General features: G+C 44.3%; 1 protein-coding gene across 1 annotated transcript in view; it reads left to right on the top strand.

Annotated features, from left to right (window-relative positions):
* Positions 1-15713, top strand: part of TICRR (TOPBP1 interacting checkpoint and replication regulator) — a 581214-nt gene that overhangs the window by 107235 nt on the left and 458266 nt on the right. The window contains exon 9 of the mRNA XM_078683197.1: positions 7774-8013. Within this exon, the coding sequence (XP_078539323.1) occupies positions 7774-8013 (240 nt within the window). The remainder of the gene's footprint in view (positions 1-7773; positions 8014-15713) is intronic.

The raw sequence follows: 15713 nt of genomic DNA, 5'->3' as shown, positions 1-15713 counted from the left end.
CACAGACAGACACAGACAGACACAGACAGACACAGACAGACACAGACAGACACAGACAGACACAGACAGACACAGACAGACACAGACAGACACAGACAGACACAGACAGACACAGACAGACACAGACAGACACAGACAGACACAGACAGACACAGACAGACACAGACAGACACAGACAGACACAGACAGACACAGACAGACACAGACAGACACAGACAGACACAGACAGACACAGACAGACACAGACAGACACAGACAGACACAGACAGACACAGACAGACACAGACAGACACAGACAGACACAGACAGACACAGACAGACACAGACAGACACAGACAGACACAGACAGACACAGACAGACACAGACAGACACAGACAGACACAGACAGACACAGACAGACACAGACAGACACAGACAGACACAGACAGACACAGACAGACACAGACAGACACAGACAGACACAGACAGACACAGACAGACACAGACAGACACAGACAGACACAGACAGACACAGACAGACACAGACAGACAGACAGACACAGACAGACAGACAGACAGACACAGACAGACAGACAGACACAGACAGACAGACAGACACAGACAGACAGACAGACAGACAGACAGACAGACAGACAGACAGACAGACAGACAGACAGACAGACAGACAGACAGACAGACAGACAGACAGACAGACAGACACAGACAGACAGACACAGACAGACAGACACAGACAGACAGACACAGACAGACAGACACAGACAGACAGACAGACACAGACAGACAGACACAGACAGACACAGACAGACACAGACAGACACAGACAGACACAGACAGACACAGACAGACACAGACAGACACAGACAGACACAGACAGACACAGACAGACACAGACAGACACAGACAGACACAGACAGACAGACACAGACAGACAGACACAGACAGACAGACACAGACAGACAGACACAGACAGACAGACACAGACAGACAGACACAGACAGACACAGACAGACACAGACACAGACAGACACAGACAGACACAGACAGACACAGACAGACACAGACACAGACAGACACAGACAGACACAGACAGACACAGACAGACACAGACAGACACAGACACAGACAGACACAGACAGACACAGACAGACACAGACAGACACAGACAGACACAGACAGACACAGACAGACAGACACAGACACAGACAGACACAGACAGACACAGACAGACACAGACAGACAGACACAGACACAGACAGACACAGACAGACACAGACAGACAGACACAGACACAGACAGACACAGACAGACACAGACAGACAGACACAGACAGACAGACACAGACAGACACAGACAGACACAGACAGACACAGACAGACACAGACAGACACAGACAGACACAGACAGACACAGACAGACACAGACAGACACAGACAGACACAGACAGACACAGACAGACACAGACAGACACAGACAGACACAGACAGACACAGACAGACACACACAGACACAGACAGACACAGACAGACACACACAGACACACACAGACAGACACAGACAGACACAGACAGACACAGACAGACACAGACAGACACAGACAGACACAGACAGACACAGACAGACACAGACAGACACAGACAGACACAGACAGACACAGACAGACACAGACAGACACAGACAGACACAGACAGACACAGACAGACACAGACAGACACAGACAGACACACACAGACACACACAGACAGACACACACAGACACACACAGACACACACAGACAGACACAGACAGACACAGACAGACACACACAGACAGACACAGACAGACACAGACAGACACAGACAGACACAGACAGACACAGACAGACACACACACAGACAGACACACACAGACACACACAGACACACACAGACACACACAGACAGACACACACAGACAGACACACACAGACAGACACACACAGACAGACACAGACACACACAGACAGACACACACAGACACACACAGACACACACAGACACACAGACACACACACACACAGACACACACAGACACACACAGACAGACACAGACACACACAGACACACACAGACAGACACAGACACACACAGACAGACACACACAGACAGACACAGACACACACAGACAGACACACACAGACACACACAGACACACACAGACACACAGACACACACACACACACAGACACACACACACACACAGACACACACACAGACACACATACAGACACACACACACACACACACAGACACACACACAGACACACACACAGACACACACACACACACAGACACAGACACAGACACACACAGACACACACACACACACACAGACACAGACACACACAGACACACACAGACACACACAGACACAGACACAGACACACACAGACACACACAGACACACACAGACACACACAGACACACACAGACACACACAGACACACACAGACACACACAGACACACACAGACACACACAGACACACACAGACACACACAGACACACACAGACACACACAGACACACACAGACACACTCACACACACACACAGACTCACTCACTCACTCACTCACTCACACACACTCACTCACTCACTCACTCACACACTCACTCACACACACTCACTCACTCACTCACTCACACACACACTCACTCACTCACTCACTCACTCACTCACTCACTCACTCACACTCACTCACTCACTCACTCACACTCACTCACTCACTCACTCACACACTCACTCACACTCACACACTCACTCACACTCACACACTCACACACTCACTCACACTCACACACTCACTCACACTCACACACTCACTCACACTCACACTCACACTCACACACCGGCTTCTGGTGCAGAGAAAAGTGAAGATTCCACATCGCACACAAACCTGTGTTACATGCCTACAACTCACTGCCTATGGTATGGGTAAGGCAACCCTCTTGCTGGGTGCAGTATACCACTGGTGAGGGTGCAGGGGTAGGAGACCTGTACCACTACAGTGTCTACGTCTATTCTTAGACTTAGTAAGTGCAGTAAAGCCTCAAAGAGTATATGGTCTAAGACTTTGTCATTACGAACTCCACAGCACCATAATGGCTTTACTGAATTCTGGAAGGTTTGGTATCAAACTTCTCAGCCCATTAAACACACACTGATGCCAGTGTGGGATTTTATGCCAAATGCACTCGGAGGGTATCTTAAAGATGCCCTCCTGAAAAACAAACTAACTCTAGTACCCATTGCTGAGTGGCTGCTCGCCAGCTGCCACCCGCAGGCTTGTTTCTGGACCCCTGGGTCGGTAGCCTCTCGCTCTCGGGGTCCTGGAACAGAGCACATCCTGGACAGAGATTCTAAGCCTCCTCCCCCAGGATGGGCAGGGGAAGCTTCAAAGGCTTGATGCCCTTCTGAGCTGACCCAACCATTTGCTTCTCCCAGCAACGGGCCCCCACTGGTTCTAAGCCCCACATTGGGAGGGAGAATTGGCAGGAAAACCAAGATAGGAGGAGAGGTGTGCCCACCTATGCCAACTCCACCCCTCAGGTGGAGGAGGCGAGGTGAAGCTCAAATCTCAGTCCCCGCTATCTTGAACCAGAGAGAGGCTTATGCCCCCCTCCCAGTGGAGGGTGGCATAATAGGTGTTGTACCCACCCCAAGGAAAGGACCCATTGATCCTAAACTGTATGTACCTGAAACACCCCATAATTTAGTATTTAGGGGCAACCGTGAACCTTACCTCGTCTGACAAGAAATAAGAAGGACCTAAGAAAGATGCTAAAGAAAGAGGAGGACACAAACCACCTTGGCCCCAGACCTTGAACTGCTCCAGCGGAATCCCAGCGTTTCCTGTAGCCAGCAGCACCCCCCAGAACTCAGAGGACCCTGCCTTCCCTACAAAGACTCTGTCTCGGTGAGCACCGGAGTTGCTCAAGAACCAGACTCTGGCTCCGCCGAATCAGCGAGTCTGCATTCAACGCCCACGGGCAGAGTTTGAGTGGCGCAACACAACGAGGAGGTCCCCCCAGCAAACCTGACCTAGGATCTGGTGATTCCTGACCTACTTCAAGCCTCACGACGATGCCTGCAGCCTCTGTTTTAGAAGGTCCCACCCAGACGGCGATCAGACCTGGTAAGGAAATCCGACACCTAAAGACACCACTGCACCCGATGCCCCACGGCCTAGGGTTGCCCAACCGACAGTGTCCCGGCAACCCCCTGTATCCCACTTACTTATCCAACCGGTGGTCGCCTCCAGGATGCTTCCCTGCCCTAACCTGCAGTGTTTGTTCTGACTGGGGATCTCTAATTGCAACCAACAGGGCACCCAATTCCAAATCAGCACCCTGCACCCGCCAGCCCCAGAGCCGCTGTGGGTGCACCTTGTGTGCTAACTTGGATCCCCCTTTGCCCTGAGGTTAACCCCTAGGAGCTTTGCTCAGTCTACCCTGTGGCTTGCCAGAGAGTAGCCACCAACTGACATCCCCTAGCTCCATAGGCTAATATTGGGCCTCAGCACTGTGCACCCGGCCACCCTAGTGCCACTGAGGGTGCATCCATGACCCTGGGGCAACCCTTGTTCTAACCCCAGAAACTCAACCCTAAAAACCAATTGCTTACCTGCAAACCGATAATCATATTCTCCATATGACTATTTTCCTCTGAAAAAGTTTTAAGTGTTGAGTTGTTTGTATGGAGACCTAAGCAATTCTGTTTTAATGCAAAACTGTTTTACTTACCTTAGTCTTGCAAATGTCCCAGTGTGATATCTAGGCATACCACATGGAGTAGGAAAAGTATTCTAAAAAGTACTCGAGTAATCTGAAAAGTAATCACAAAGTAATTACAAATTCCTATTGTCTTTAAATATTTTACAAGCCTGTAACGGTCAATTTCATCCAGCTTGCTTATTTTGAACAACCTGTTTTGAAAAGCACAATTCCATTACCTGTACCAAGTACTACTTTTTTCGAAAAATAAAACCAGAGAAATATTTTTTATACAAATAATTGGTCTGAGTTCAGTCTTTGAGTGTGTGACATAATTTCTTGCCAACGTGTGTACAATAAATACTTAACACTACCCTCTGATAAGCCTTACTGCTCGCTCACACTACCACAAATAGAGTAAGCCTTTGGGGATCCACTGGACTCTGTGTACACTATACCTTACTTTGGTACAGTGTATACAGATCCAGCTTCTCACACTGGTGGATCAGCAGTGGGATCTACAACTTTGCATTTGTTGGACTGACTTGGTCAACACCTGATCTCACGACAGAACTCTTAAATTGTCTTTAGAATTATGAAGTTTTTGAATTGACAATTTTTCCAAATTTCTAAAAGTCTGGTAAGGGCCTTGGTTAAGTCATTTTAGTACTTTTTAGGAAATAAAAACCTATAATTTTTAGGGGTAAGGGGGTTCAGACATTTTTCTTAGGTGTCTTAAAAAGAACCCAGCTATTAGTGAAAAAATGCTAAGTGACTTTGAGAACATGGTTGAGGAGCTCAACCTAACCCCTTACCTCCATCTAGTGATGGCATAGTTAAGGTCTTTATGCAAACTCAAAAACCTTGTAATGGGGTCCCATCCTGCCAAGCATTAGCTCCAGGAGCTCTTGGCAAGGTATGCGAAGGACCACCCATCTAAAAGAGTTGAGGACCTCTCAGATGGGGAAGGAAGTGGAGGAGATGAGGATAACTTCCAACCCCCCCTCACTTCCTAGGGAGGGCAGGGTCCCTGTGCCCATGACTCCAAGAATACTACTCTGAGCACCTAGATCCCAACAGGTGAATTAGGTACTTCTGAGACCATTGAGGACAGCGGGTCCCTGTGCCCATGACTCCAAGAATACTACTCTCAGCACCTAGATCCCAACAGGTGAATTAGGTACTTCTGAGACCATTGAGGACAGCCCCAGTGAAGAGACCAACCTTTTAACAAGGTTGGCCAAAAGATTAGACCTAGAGACCAAACTCCTGGCTCTAGAAAAAGAAAAAGCAGAGATGGGCCTAGCTCCCCTCAATGGTGGCAGCCAATAAATAGGGACCGAGAGAAATCTTAGGATCCCAAAATCCTTAAAGCGATTGTCACTGAATTTGAGGAAGGTTATGACCTCACCAAATGGGTCTCAGCCTTTGATAGGGCTTGTGAAATGAGAGAAGTGAAGTCACAATGGGGGGCACTACTTTGGGAACTGATCACTGGTAATTGCAGGGACAGACTCCTGACCTTACTGCGCCAGATGCTAGGTCGTATGACCTCATGAAGAACATTCTGATTTAGGGCTTTGGGCTCACAACTGAGGAATATAGGATTAGATTCTGGGCGGCTCACAAAACCCAGTGCCAGTCGTGGGTTGACTTCATAGACTACTCGGTTAAGACACTGGATGGATGGTTAACTGGAAATAATGTGCATGATTTTCCTGGGCTTTATAATCTTTTTATGAAGGAGCACATTTTAACTAATTGCACTAATGAAAAGTTGCATCAACATCTGGTAGACCTAGGTCTAATTTCTCCCCAAGAATTGGGAAAGAAGGCAGACCACTGGGCCAAGACTAGGGTACCAAAAACAACCAATAGGGGTGACCAAAAGAAAGGGGTTACCAAACTTCCCTAGGGGAAAGAGGGTGAGGACTCCCAAGATAAAAATCGAGAGTCTTCTAAAGGGCCCCAACATCCTGCTCGGGGCGGGGTCCCAGAACTCCTTCCAGACCACTGGTAGGTACAAGTGGAAAAACTTTGATCCGCAAAAGGCTTGGTGTTACAACTGTAAGAAGTTGGGACACCTGACTAATGATGCTACTTGTCCTAACAAGAATCCCACTAGTCCTCCTCCAGTTTAAACTGGTGTAGCCAGTCTCCAAATGAGATCAACCATGTGCCCCAAGCATATTCGGGTTTACACTGAAGCTGTTTTAGTCACAGAAGGGGAAATTAAGTTCGCCACTTTAGCTGTGTGGCCTCCCAACTTGAAAAAGCATTTTCAGTACCCCTGGTTCAAGGGGACTAGAATAGAAGCACTGAGGGGTACAGGTGCCAGTGTCACCATGGTGAAAGATACACTGGTTTCCCCAGAGCAAAACCTGATTGGAAAATCTTATCCAGTCACCAATGCTGACGATGTTACTACAGACCATGGCATGGCTACGGTAACATTAGACGGTGGTGAGGTGGGTTAAACAGGTAGTGGTCTCTCCAAGACTTCCAGCTGCCTGTCTTTTAGGAAATGACCTATAAATGCTTAACACTACCCTCTGATAAAGCCTTACTGCTCACCCACACTACCGCAAATAGAGTAAGGTATTATCTACTTTTACCTTTGTAATCCTTTGGGGATCAGCTGGACTCAATGCACACTACACTTACTTTGGCTTAGTATATACAGAGCCAGCATCCTACACCACATTCTCGAGTAATACATGACTACTAGATTTTTCTACCCTTCAAGGGTCAAGTGTTTAAAGGTAGGCAATCGAAATGAAACCGTGCTCATGACACTAGCAGTAAACCATGGCGCTCCCCGAGATACTGTCCCATAACCACGGATGCCCACGGCCCAAAGAACAGGCCTCTCAATTAACTGTCATGATCAGTATGTGTGTTTAGCCCAATTGTGTGTTAGTGTCACTCCATTTAACGGAACTGTTCCTTAGGTGTTCGTTGTTCAAATATGATTCAACTTGAGTTTACCATATTTTTGCAATATGAATCATCTGGTAATCTTTAAGAACTGATTTCTTCTCCTAGGTACATATCTTCTATACCAAAGATTCTTGGAAATCTGTACTTCAGTCTGGGGACACAAATGCCCGAGAAGCTGGCCTCTGCTCTTCCTGCTGATCTCTTTGGTGAGGACTCCTTGAATCACGAGAGTACATCTCCCACACTTAGCCATCTACCTGCCTCCACTATGCCTAGCACTGCTTCAGTAAACAGTGAAGCTGATCAACTTGAAGAGCTGCGCACCAGATCAGCCAAAAAAAGAAGGTATTGCTACATTGTGAAACACTAATTAGATTGTTTTAATTACTCTGTTCTGGTATTTTAAAATGTTTTTTATTTTTAAATTGAAACCAGTTCAGCCATAAAACCTTCCATGTCTGAAATATGTTTTCCAGCACCAGATCTTTACATGATTCAAATGTTTGAATCATTCCCTGCCATCCAGGCTGGGGCATTTGGTCACTTTTGTTAGCAAATCATAATAGCAATCAGCAACAGAAACAAGGTAAAAAACCTTTCAGTTCATTAGCTGCTTGCATCATTAAAACTGACCTAACTTAGTGAGATGGAGATGCTCTGAACTGCACTCATTCTGAAGTCACCATAGTCCGATTTTCAGAATTCTATTGCAGGTCATGTGTGCAGGTAATCTCCACCAAACTCTGCTCATTTTACCCTGTAGCTAGTTCAGTTTACAATATACATTACTTAGTGGCAGTCACCACTAGGTAGTTATAGTTAGGTCAGCCGTGCCATTGGAAACATTTTTTTGTTGCTAATAACTTTGGCGCTGTTTGATAATTCTCCATGCTACTTTTTGACTAGTTTATGCATGAAAAGTTTTGGGGTGATCTGTTTGGCGGGGGTCATGAAAAAATTGGGGTTCCAAAATAAAAAATCCCTATTTATTTTCAATAGACTTCTTTAGACAAGGCTACAGCAAAAACTACTGAACAGAATTACATCAAATTTGGCAGGCAGCTAGATTTTGATCTGCCTTTTGTGATTTAGTGTGAAACAAACCAATAGTTTTAGAGAAATTAAGGTTAAAAAAAATGTTGTATATCTGGACTGTTGGGTCTGCAACAGTCCCGAGAGACTCTCCTGGGATGGCCAATTTAAAAATGGAGCATTCTAATTGGCCTAGGGAGCTTTATTTCCCTTGGGCCATCTCGCGATGATTGACTGCAAGCAACATGGGAAAAGTATTGCTGGCACCCATTACAAAATCTGGACTTTGTCCCCTGCCATGAAATTAAAAAGGCACTCTAGTATAGGGGGGGATCCAGGTGGGAGTAGGGATATCCTGTCCCCCTAATCCCAATGGGGATGATCCAGAGGAAACCCTTGGGCAAAAAAGACAAAATAATTGTCAAAACATGCAGCGGTCTAGCAGGACTCCCGTAGGACTGAAGAAAACTAAAATGTCGGTTGGGCTGCATTTACTGTGTAATGGGGAGGGGGACTTCATTATATATATATATATATATATATATATATATAACGCCCAGAAGCTTGAGGCCGCACTGCAGGTGAGTAACAACTCTATTTAAACCAAGCAGGCAGCTTAACATCCCTTTGAAGTCCATGGCCTGACGTGTTTCGATGCCGGTGTTTGCATCTCCTCAGAGGCCGTGTCAGCGGAGGTGATTTGTGGCTACCTCATCTCCCCTGCGTGTTTCCGTAATATATATATGCATGCACTGGCACTAAGAAGGATCTATAATGAATTCTACAGCACGTTGTTGGCATGGAAAAGCACTGGACTTATCACCACAGATGAATATAAATACATCAAAAAGGAAACCCCACAGTCCCCAATATATATTTTGTACCAAAAATACACAAAAATGCGCAAAAGCCATCAGGAAGCCCCATTATATCCACACAGAACAGTCTCTTGGAAAATGCCTCACAATATATTTACTTTTATTTACAGGATCACGTAAAGATGCTACCATCATACATGATACCATCATACATAAAAGATACCAGTAACTTTATCTCCAAACTAAAATATGTTGTGTGGCAGTAAAACTATTTATTAATGACACTAGATGTGGTGTAATTGTATATCAGTATAAACCACAAGGATGGAATACGAGCACTAGAATTTTTTTGGGGGGAATAATACGACATCATTGACCCCACACAATGTGAAGTTAGTCAATATGGTCAATTTTTGCTTAAATAACATTTTCATGTTTGACAAATCATATTATCAACAAATACATGGCCTTGCCATGGGTGCCAGCTTCTCCCCCAGCTACGTGTGTTTACACATGGGTTGTTGGGAGATGCTGGTCCTGGGCACCGTACTCAAAAGCTATATGGAAAAGAATGTCAAACTAGGGGTACGTTTTACTGATGATTTGTTGACTGTGTGGGACGATACATTCCTGTATCAGCCATCAACATTAACAATATTAATTCGTGTTTCACATCATTCATCAGTGACAGAAGGTTGTATGGTGGAACAACAACCACATGAACAACTACAGTCTAAACAATGACTCCTCAACCCATACTTAGTCTAAACCACTAAAGTTTCAACAACTACTATTTTTTACAGCTACTATGCCTTGTAAATGTAATATTGATCAGTATTAACACTATACACACACACTATGTATATATAGTATGTATGTATATATACACATACACAGCCCTATACTCACTTTTAATGTTATAAATTTCCTTTCCACCCAAAAACCTATACCCACCCTAAACCCTAAAAATTCCCTTTCCACCCAAAACCCCACACCCACCCTAAACTCTGTAAATACCTTTGCAATCCCAAAAACCAATACCTACCCTAAAATGACCCTTGCCACCAAAAAAAGGGGAGTGGAGCTGCGTGGCACGCTCTGGAACCTTAAAATTACCCTTGCCACCCATAAACCCATGTCCACCTTTAACCCTAAAAATACATTTGCCACCCAAACACCCATACCCATCCTAAACCCTCAAATTACCCTTGCCACCCAAACACCCACACCCACCATAAACCCTACAAATTATTTTTCCTCCCCAAAACCCATACCCACCCTAAACCCTAAAAATACTCTTGCAATCCCAAAAACCCACACCCACCCAAAATCCTACAATTTTCCATGCCACCCAAAAACCATACCTAGCATAAACACTCAAATTGCCCTTTCTACCTAAAAACCCACACCCACCCTTAACCCTAAAAATACACTTGCCACCCAAAAACCAATACCCACCCTAAAATTACCCGTGCCACCCAAAAACCCATTCCCACTCAAAATGTTAAAAAATACCCTTGCCACCTAAAAACCCACACACACAATAGCCCTAAAAATACCCTGCCACCCAAAAACTCATGCTCGTTAACAATCCAAGAGTGCCATCTACTGGTGCCAGAAGGTAAATTTAAACAATTAGTAAGATTGCATAAATAAACGTAGAAAATGTAAAACAAATCAGACTGACTTTTCTTACTATAATAAAAGAAACAACTAATCTCTTCATGCCGGTCGTTGTTTAGACAGGTCGTTGTTTAGACCAGGTAGTTGTAAATGCAGTAGTGGTTGAGTGGTTGAGGGATCGTGGTTCAGGCCCCTTGTTGTTAAAGAGTAGTGGTAAAGGTCGTTTTCCTTGACAGAAGAGTGCACTTTCTAGATGTAGAGGTATAATTAGAAAACACAATAGAAACAAGGAAACGGCGGATAACTCTGTGTTGCACTCATCTAGTTTTCATCCTAGGCACCTGATAGACAGCATTCCAAATGGGGAAATGCTTAGATTAAAATGAATGTTTAGTAACCCTAAAGACCTACAATAAGCGCAGCATGCCAGCAAAAAGAGATTTTTGGCTCGCGGCTACTCTAAAAAGAAAAAAATATCAGATGCTGCCATCGCCAAAACCATCAGTTTAGATCGATCTAATCTCTTAATAACAAAAGACAAAAACAGCAGTCAAAAAGAAAACCCTTTGAATTTGAGATTAGTTCTGGCATACAACAAACAAGACAGAGCACTTAAAAACATCATGAGACGCAACTGGCCTATAGTCCAGAGCGATAGTTATAGGAGCTACACTACCTCAAAACCTAGGCATTACCTACAGAGGAGCACCCTCTATGAGCAAATGTTTGGTCAAGAGCGGTCCAGCAACAATAGACCAGCATTCTTGGCTGACACAGTGCAATGGCTTTGTTAAATGTAAAAGCTGTAAGGCATGCCAAAATGGAATCAATAAAACTACATACAGCACACCATTTAGCGAAAGGGAACACAAAATGACAAAAACGCTACACTGCAAAACAGGCCATACTATATATGTGCTATAATGCTCCTGCAATCTAAGATATGTAGGGAGCACTAAGTTGCAGGCAAATTAAATTATTTTCCAGCACATACGTGCCATAGTTAATCAGGACCCAACATACCCAGTGGCTCGCCACTTTAAAGAAATACATAAAAACAATCTGGACCATTTAACCTACTATCTAATAGATGCTGTACCAATCATTAGGAGGGGAGGGGACAGAGAAGGGACCCTTAGGAAACTGGAAACCAGATATATTTTAGATCTCGACTGCAAATATCGACTGCAAATCTCTGGGGGGTCTCAATACAATAGAGGATTTGTTCACCTGCTTACATTCTAAAAAATCTAGACACCATATGATTTGAGGATGTGGTCTTTTACAGCAATTGTTCAATGAAACCACCATGTTTTACCACCTTTTATCACTATATAGAGTGAAAATATACAACAACTTTTTACATGTATATTGTTCGTTGATTGTTTTATGATGACCAGTTATGGAGATTTGTGCAGTCTTAGAGTATCAGATATGAGACATACACAGATAGAACATTTACAAAAAAGCACAAAAACGTAGTAGGAGGCTGCCAATCCGACCTGAACCACGAAAATAGTGTTTTTTTAACACATTTTTTAAAAGCAGGCAGGATCGAACAACCACAGCTAGAGTTGTGTGGCAAATTAATATGTATTTATACAGGCCTGGAATTATTGGGACAAATTTTAGGGATGTCGTAACGCATTAGTCGACTTATTTCATAAACGTACCTACTCTACAAAATCAAGATGTATTTACGATATTTTTTGTTTTTACTTTATTTATTGCACGTATGTGTATTTTATAATGGGGCATATATTTTTATATATGCATTTATCCTTAACCCATCAAAATGATAAAATTATAATTTAAAATTAATTTTTGTCGATAACAATTGTGTGAGTGGTTTACATATCCAGATATTTTTGAAGTATGTCTTTCCTGTCTATACTAATTCACTGTTTGCATCATGCACGCGTCACTTTAAAAAGGAAAAAATACTATGGCATCGCTGTCATGTGATCAAGGTCCGGCTGCACCGAAACGCGTTATGACCGACAAATAAAGAAGTAAATCTTATTGCACAAACCTTGTGGTCCGCGCCTGCTTCCAATAAAAGATTGAAGGTATATTGAGCTGAGAATCTGTGTGTGTGTATATGTGTGTATATATATATATATATATATATATATATATATATATATATATATATATAGTGACCAAGAACAACCAGAGTTGTTCGAAACGCGTTATCTCAGTCGTTTGCTGTGCCATAAATAAATTGAAGGATTATGGGCTCGTCTTGATTCTAAGAAGCTGGAATTTTGTCGTTTCATATATATATATATGTATATATATATCTCCCCCTTCGGCCAAAAGTTTGCAAAATGGGGAGGGGGGGCATGCGGCCCCCCTCGTTGACCCATTATTGGTTTCCCTTCCTGAGGCCAAATGCTCTCATTCACTGCTAGCAGATATTTGTTCTGTTTCCCTGCTTGCACTGCGGAAACAGATCAAAATATTGCACCTGCCCCGAAGGAGCAGTATTAGAAGTTGCTCCCTCCGGGTTGGAGCAGTGCCGGCTTGGAGGGAGGCGGCGAGCCATGGCTGACTTGCGTGTCCACCAGCAGGTCCTAAAGTGTATGGGGGATCTGTGTGGGCATCTACCTCAACAAACAAAAAACTGCAAAAAGTACTGGCCTGGGCAGATAACTACTCAGGGAGGGGAGCTGTGCAGCCCACCTCCCCTTGGTTAAAATCCCCGTCCTGGGGGATTGAGTCTACGGGCCTTTTTAAGGTTTGAGGTGGAGAGCCACGCGGTGTGGCCCTGGGGGATGGGGTCCGAAGGCCCTAACAAGGTTCCAGAGCGTGCCACGCAGCTCCACTCCCCTTTATATGAATAAGTGGCCCTGAAGGTCCCCAGCGCCTAACAAGGACGGGGAAGGTGGACCGTATGACCACCCCATCACCTTCAATTTGAGTAGGGACCCTGGGAGATGGGGTCCCCAGGGCCTAACTGTAGTGTTTTTATCTAGGGACCTGAATCGATATTTCTATTTTTTGCCTTTGTCCGGTTATAATCAATAATATCCATACAACGGCATAATAACCATATCCATGATTCAGTCGTAGCACATGCCATCACTTTAAGCAAGGCTACTTCTCCGGCCCCCTAGAAAGCACACCGAGTTCTCTAAACAAAACCAAGCCTCCAGCAACCTGGGAAATCCCCCTTGCTTTTGTTTTGATTTCGTGCTAGAACTCCTGTAAAGCACTGTAAGAACGGCCAGTTCTTAGTGACATCTTTATTGACGTCATATGTCCAACCTTACGTCAAACCCGACACCTTTCAGGTATAAATATACCAACGTTGCCCTAAGCAAACACACAGTGGTGGTTTTGGAGCAGCTATCTACTTGCCCGAGAGCCCAGCGGATGCGAGAGCCCACGGACGCTGCCCCTCCCTTTTGACGCGCTGAGAAAGACGCTGTCTTTTCTCCTGCCGAGAAAATCCAGCTCCGGCGTTTCCAGCCTACCCTTGCGGGTTACTGGGATATCGAGTCCTGAGAGAGAGATACCAGACCTCCTGCTTTCTATTTACCCAGGTACGGAACTGACTAAACCCTTAAAGAGAATTCTTGAGTCAGATTCTTGGCAAAACAAACTTAACTTAAACTGCTACTTACTTACTCCTTCCCACGTATTAGGCTTATGTCAGGTACACCGGGGTAGGCGTATTTAGAAGCACCAGTTGAGTACGATTAGTCAATGTATATATGTATGTATATATTTTATCTATTTTAAAGTATCAAATGGCTCAGAAACCATATCAATGCTTTTACAGTATTATTTTATACTCCTCCTTTTACTGTACGCACTTTACTTTACTATGAGTATTGCAATCGTGGCAATTCATTTCTCTTGCATGAGGAAGAAGACTGCTCAATAAATTACACCTTTTATTGAAAACGCCAGTCTCTCTTTTCTCTGCATTCTGGTGAAACTAAGTACGCACATTTGACTGAGTGAAATAGCTGTGTTTTGTTTTCACACGACTCTAGAGATTCAGGGAGAGCAAAGTTGTCATGTTTTATGGTTGTCAGAAGCTAATCCCTTCTTGTCTATCCAGGGAGGTTCAACTCCTCCTCGTTTATTCGAGAAAGTTTCTAGTGACCTCTGAGCTAGCTGGCAAACCTTAAGTCTAATATAGTCAGTAGAGACCTAGTCGACCTCAGTCCTACGTCTACACTGCTGAATATATTATTCCAATGCGCAGAGCCTATTGGGAATATAGGAACTACACTACATGGCGCCCAACGTTTGGTAAGGCGATAAATCTAACGCAAGACGTTAGAGTAACTCAGTCGTGCTTTTTCACACAGACCCTTTTTCCCGTAAATACTCCAAAGACGTCTGGAGTGGGTAAAAGGTTAAAATCCGCCGGAACTTAGTAGGAAGAGATTTCTATTTATAGTTCTTGGTTTAGTCAACGTTGAAGGATACAGTGTTCCAAAATATTGTGCACCTAATCTTTGTTTTCTTGAAACTTGATCTGCAACAAAAACCTTTCTGTTAGTAAAAATGACAGAAAGTGAAGACGAAAGGGAGACAGCAAGAATAGCAGCTCGA

Source organism: Lissotriton helveticus, chromosome 3_1, assembly GCF_964261635.1.
Source record: "Lissotriton helveticus chromosome 3_1, aLisHel1.1, whole genome shotgun sequence".
Lineage (NCBI taxonomy): Eukaryota > Metazoa > Chordata > Amphibia > Caudata > Salamandridae > Lissotriton > Lissotriton helveticus.
This window is presented reverse-complemented; position numbering and strand designations above follow the sequence as displayed.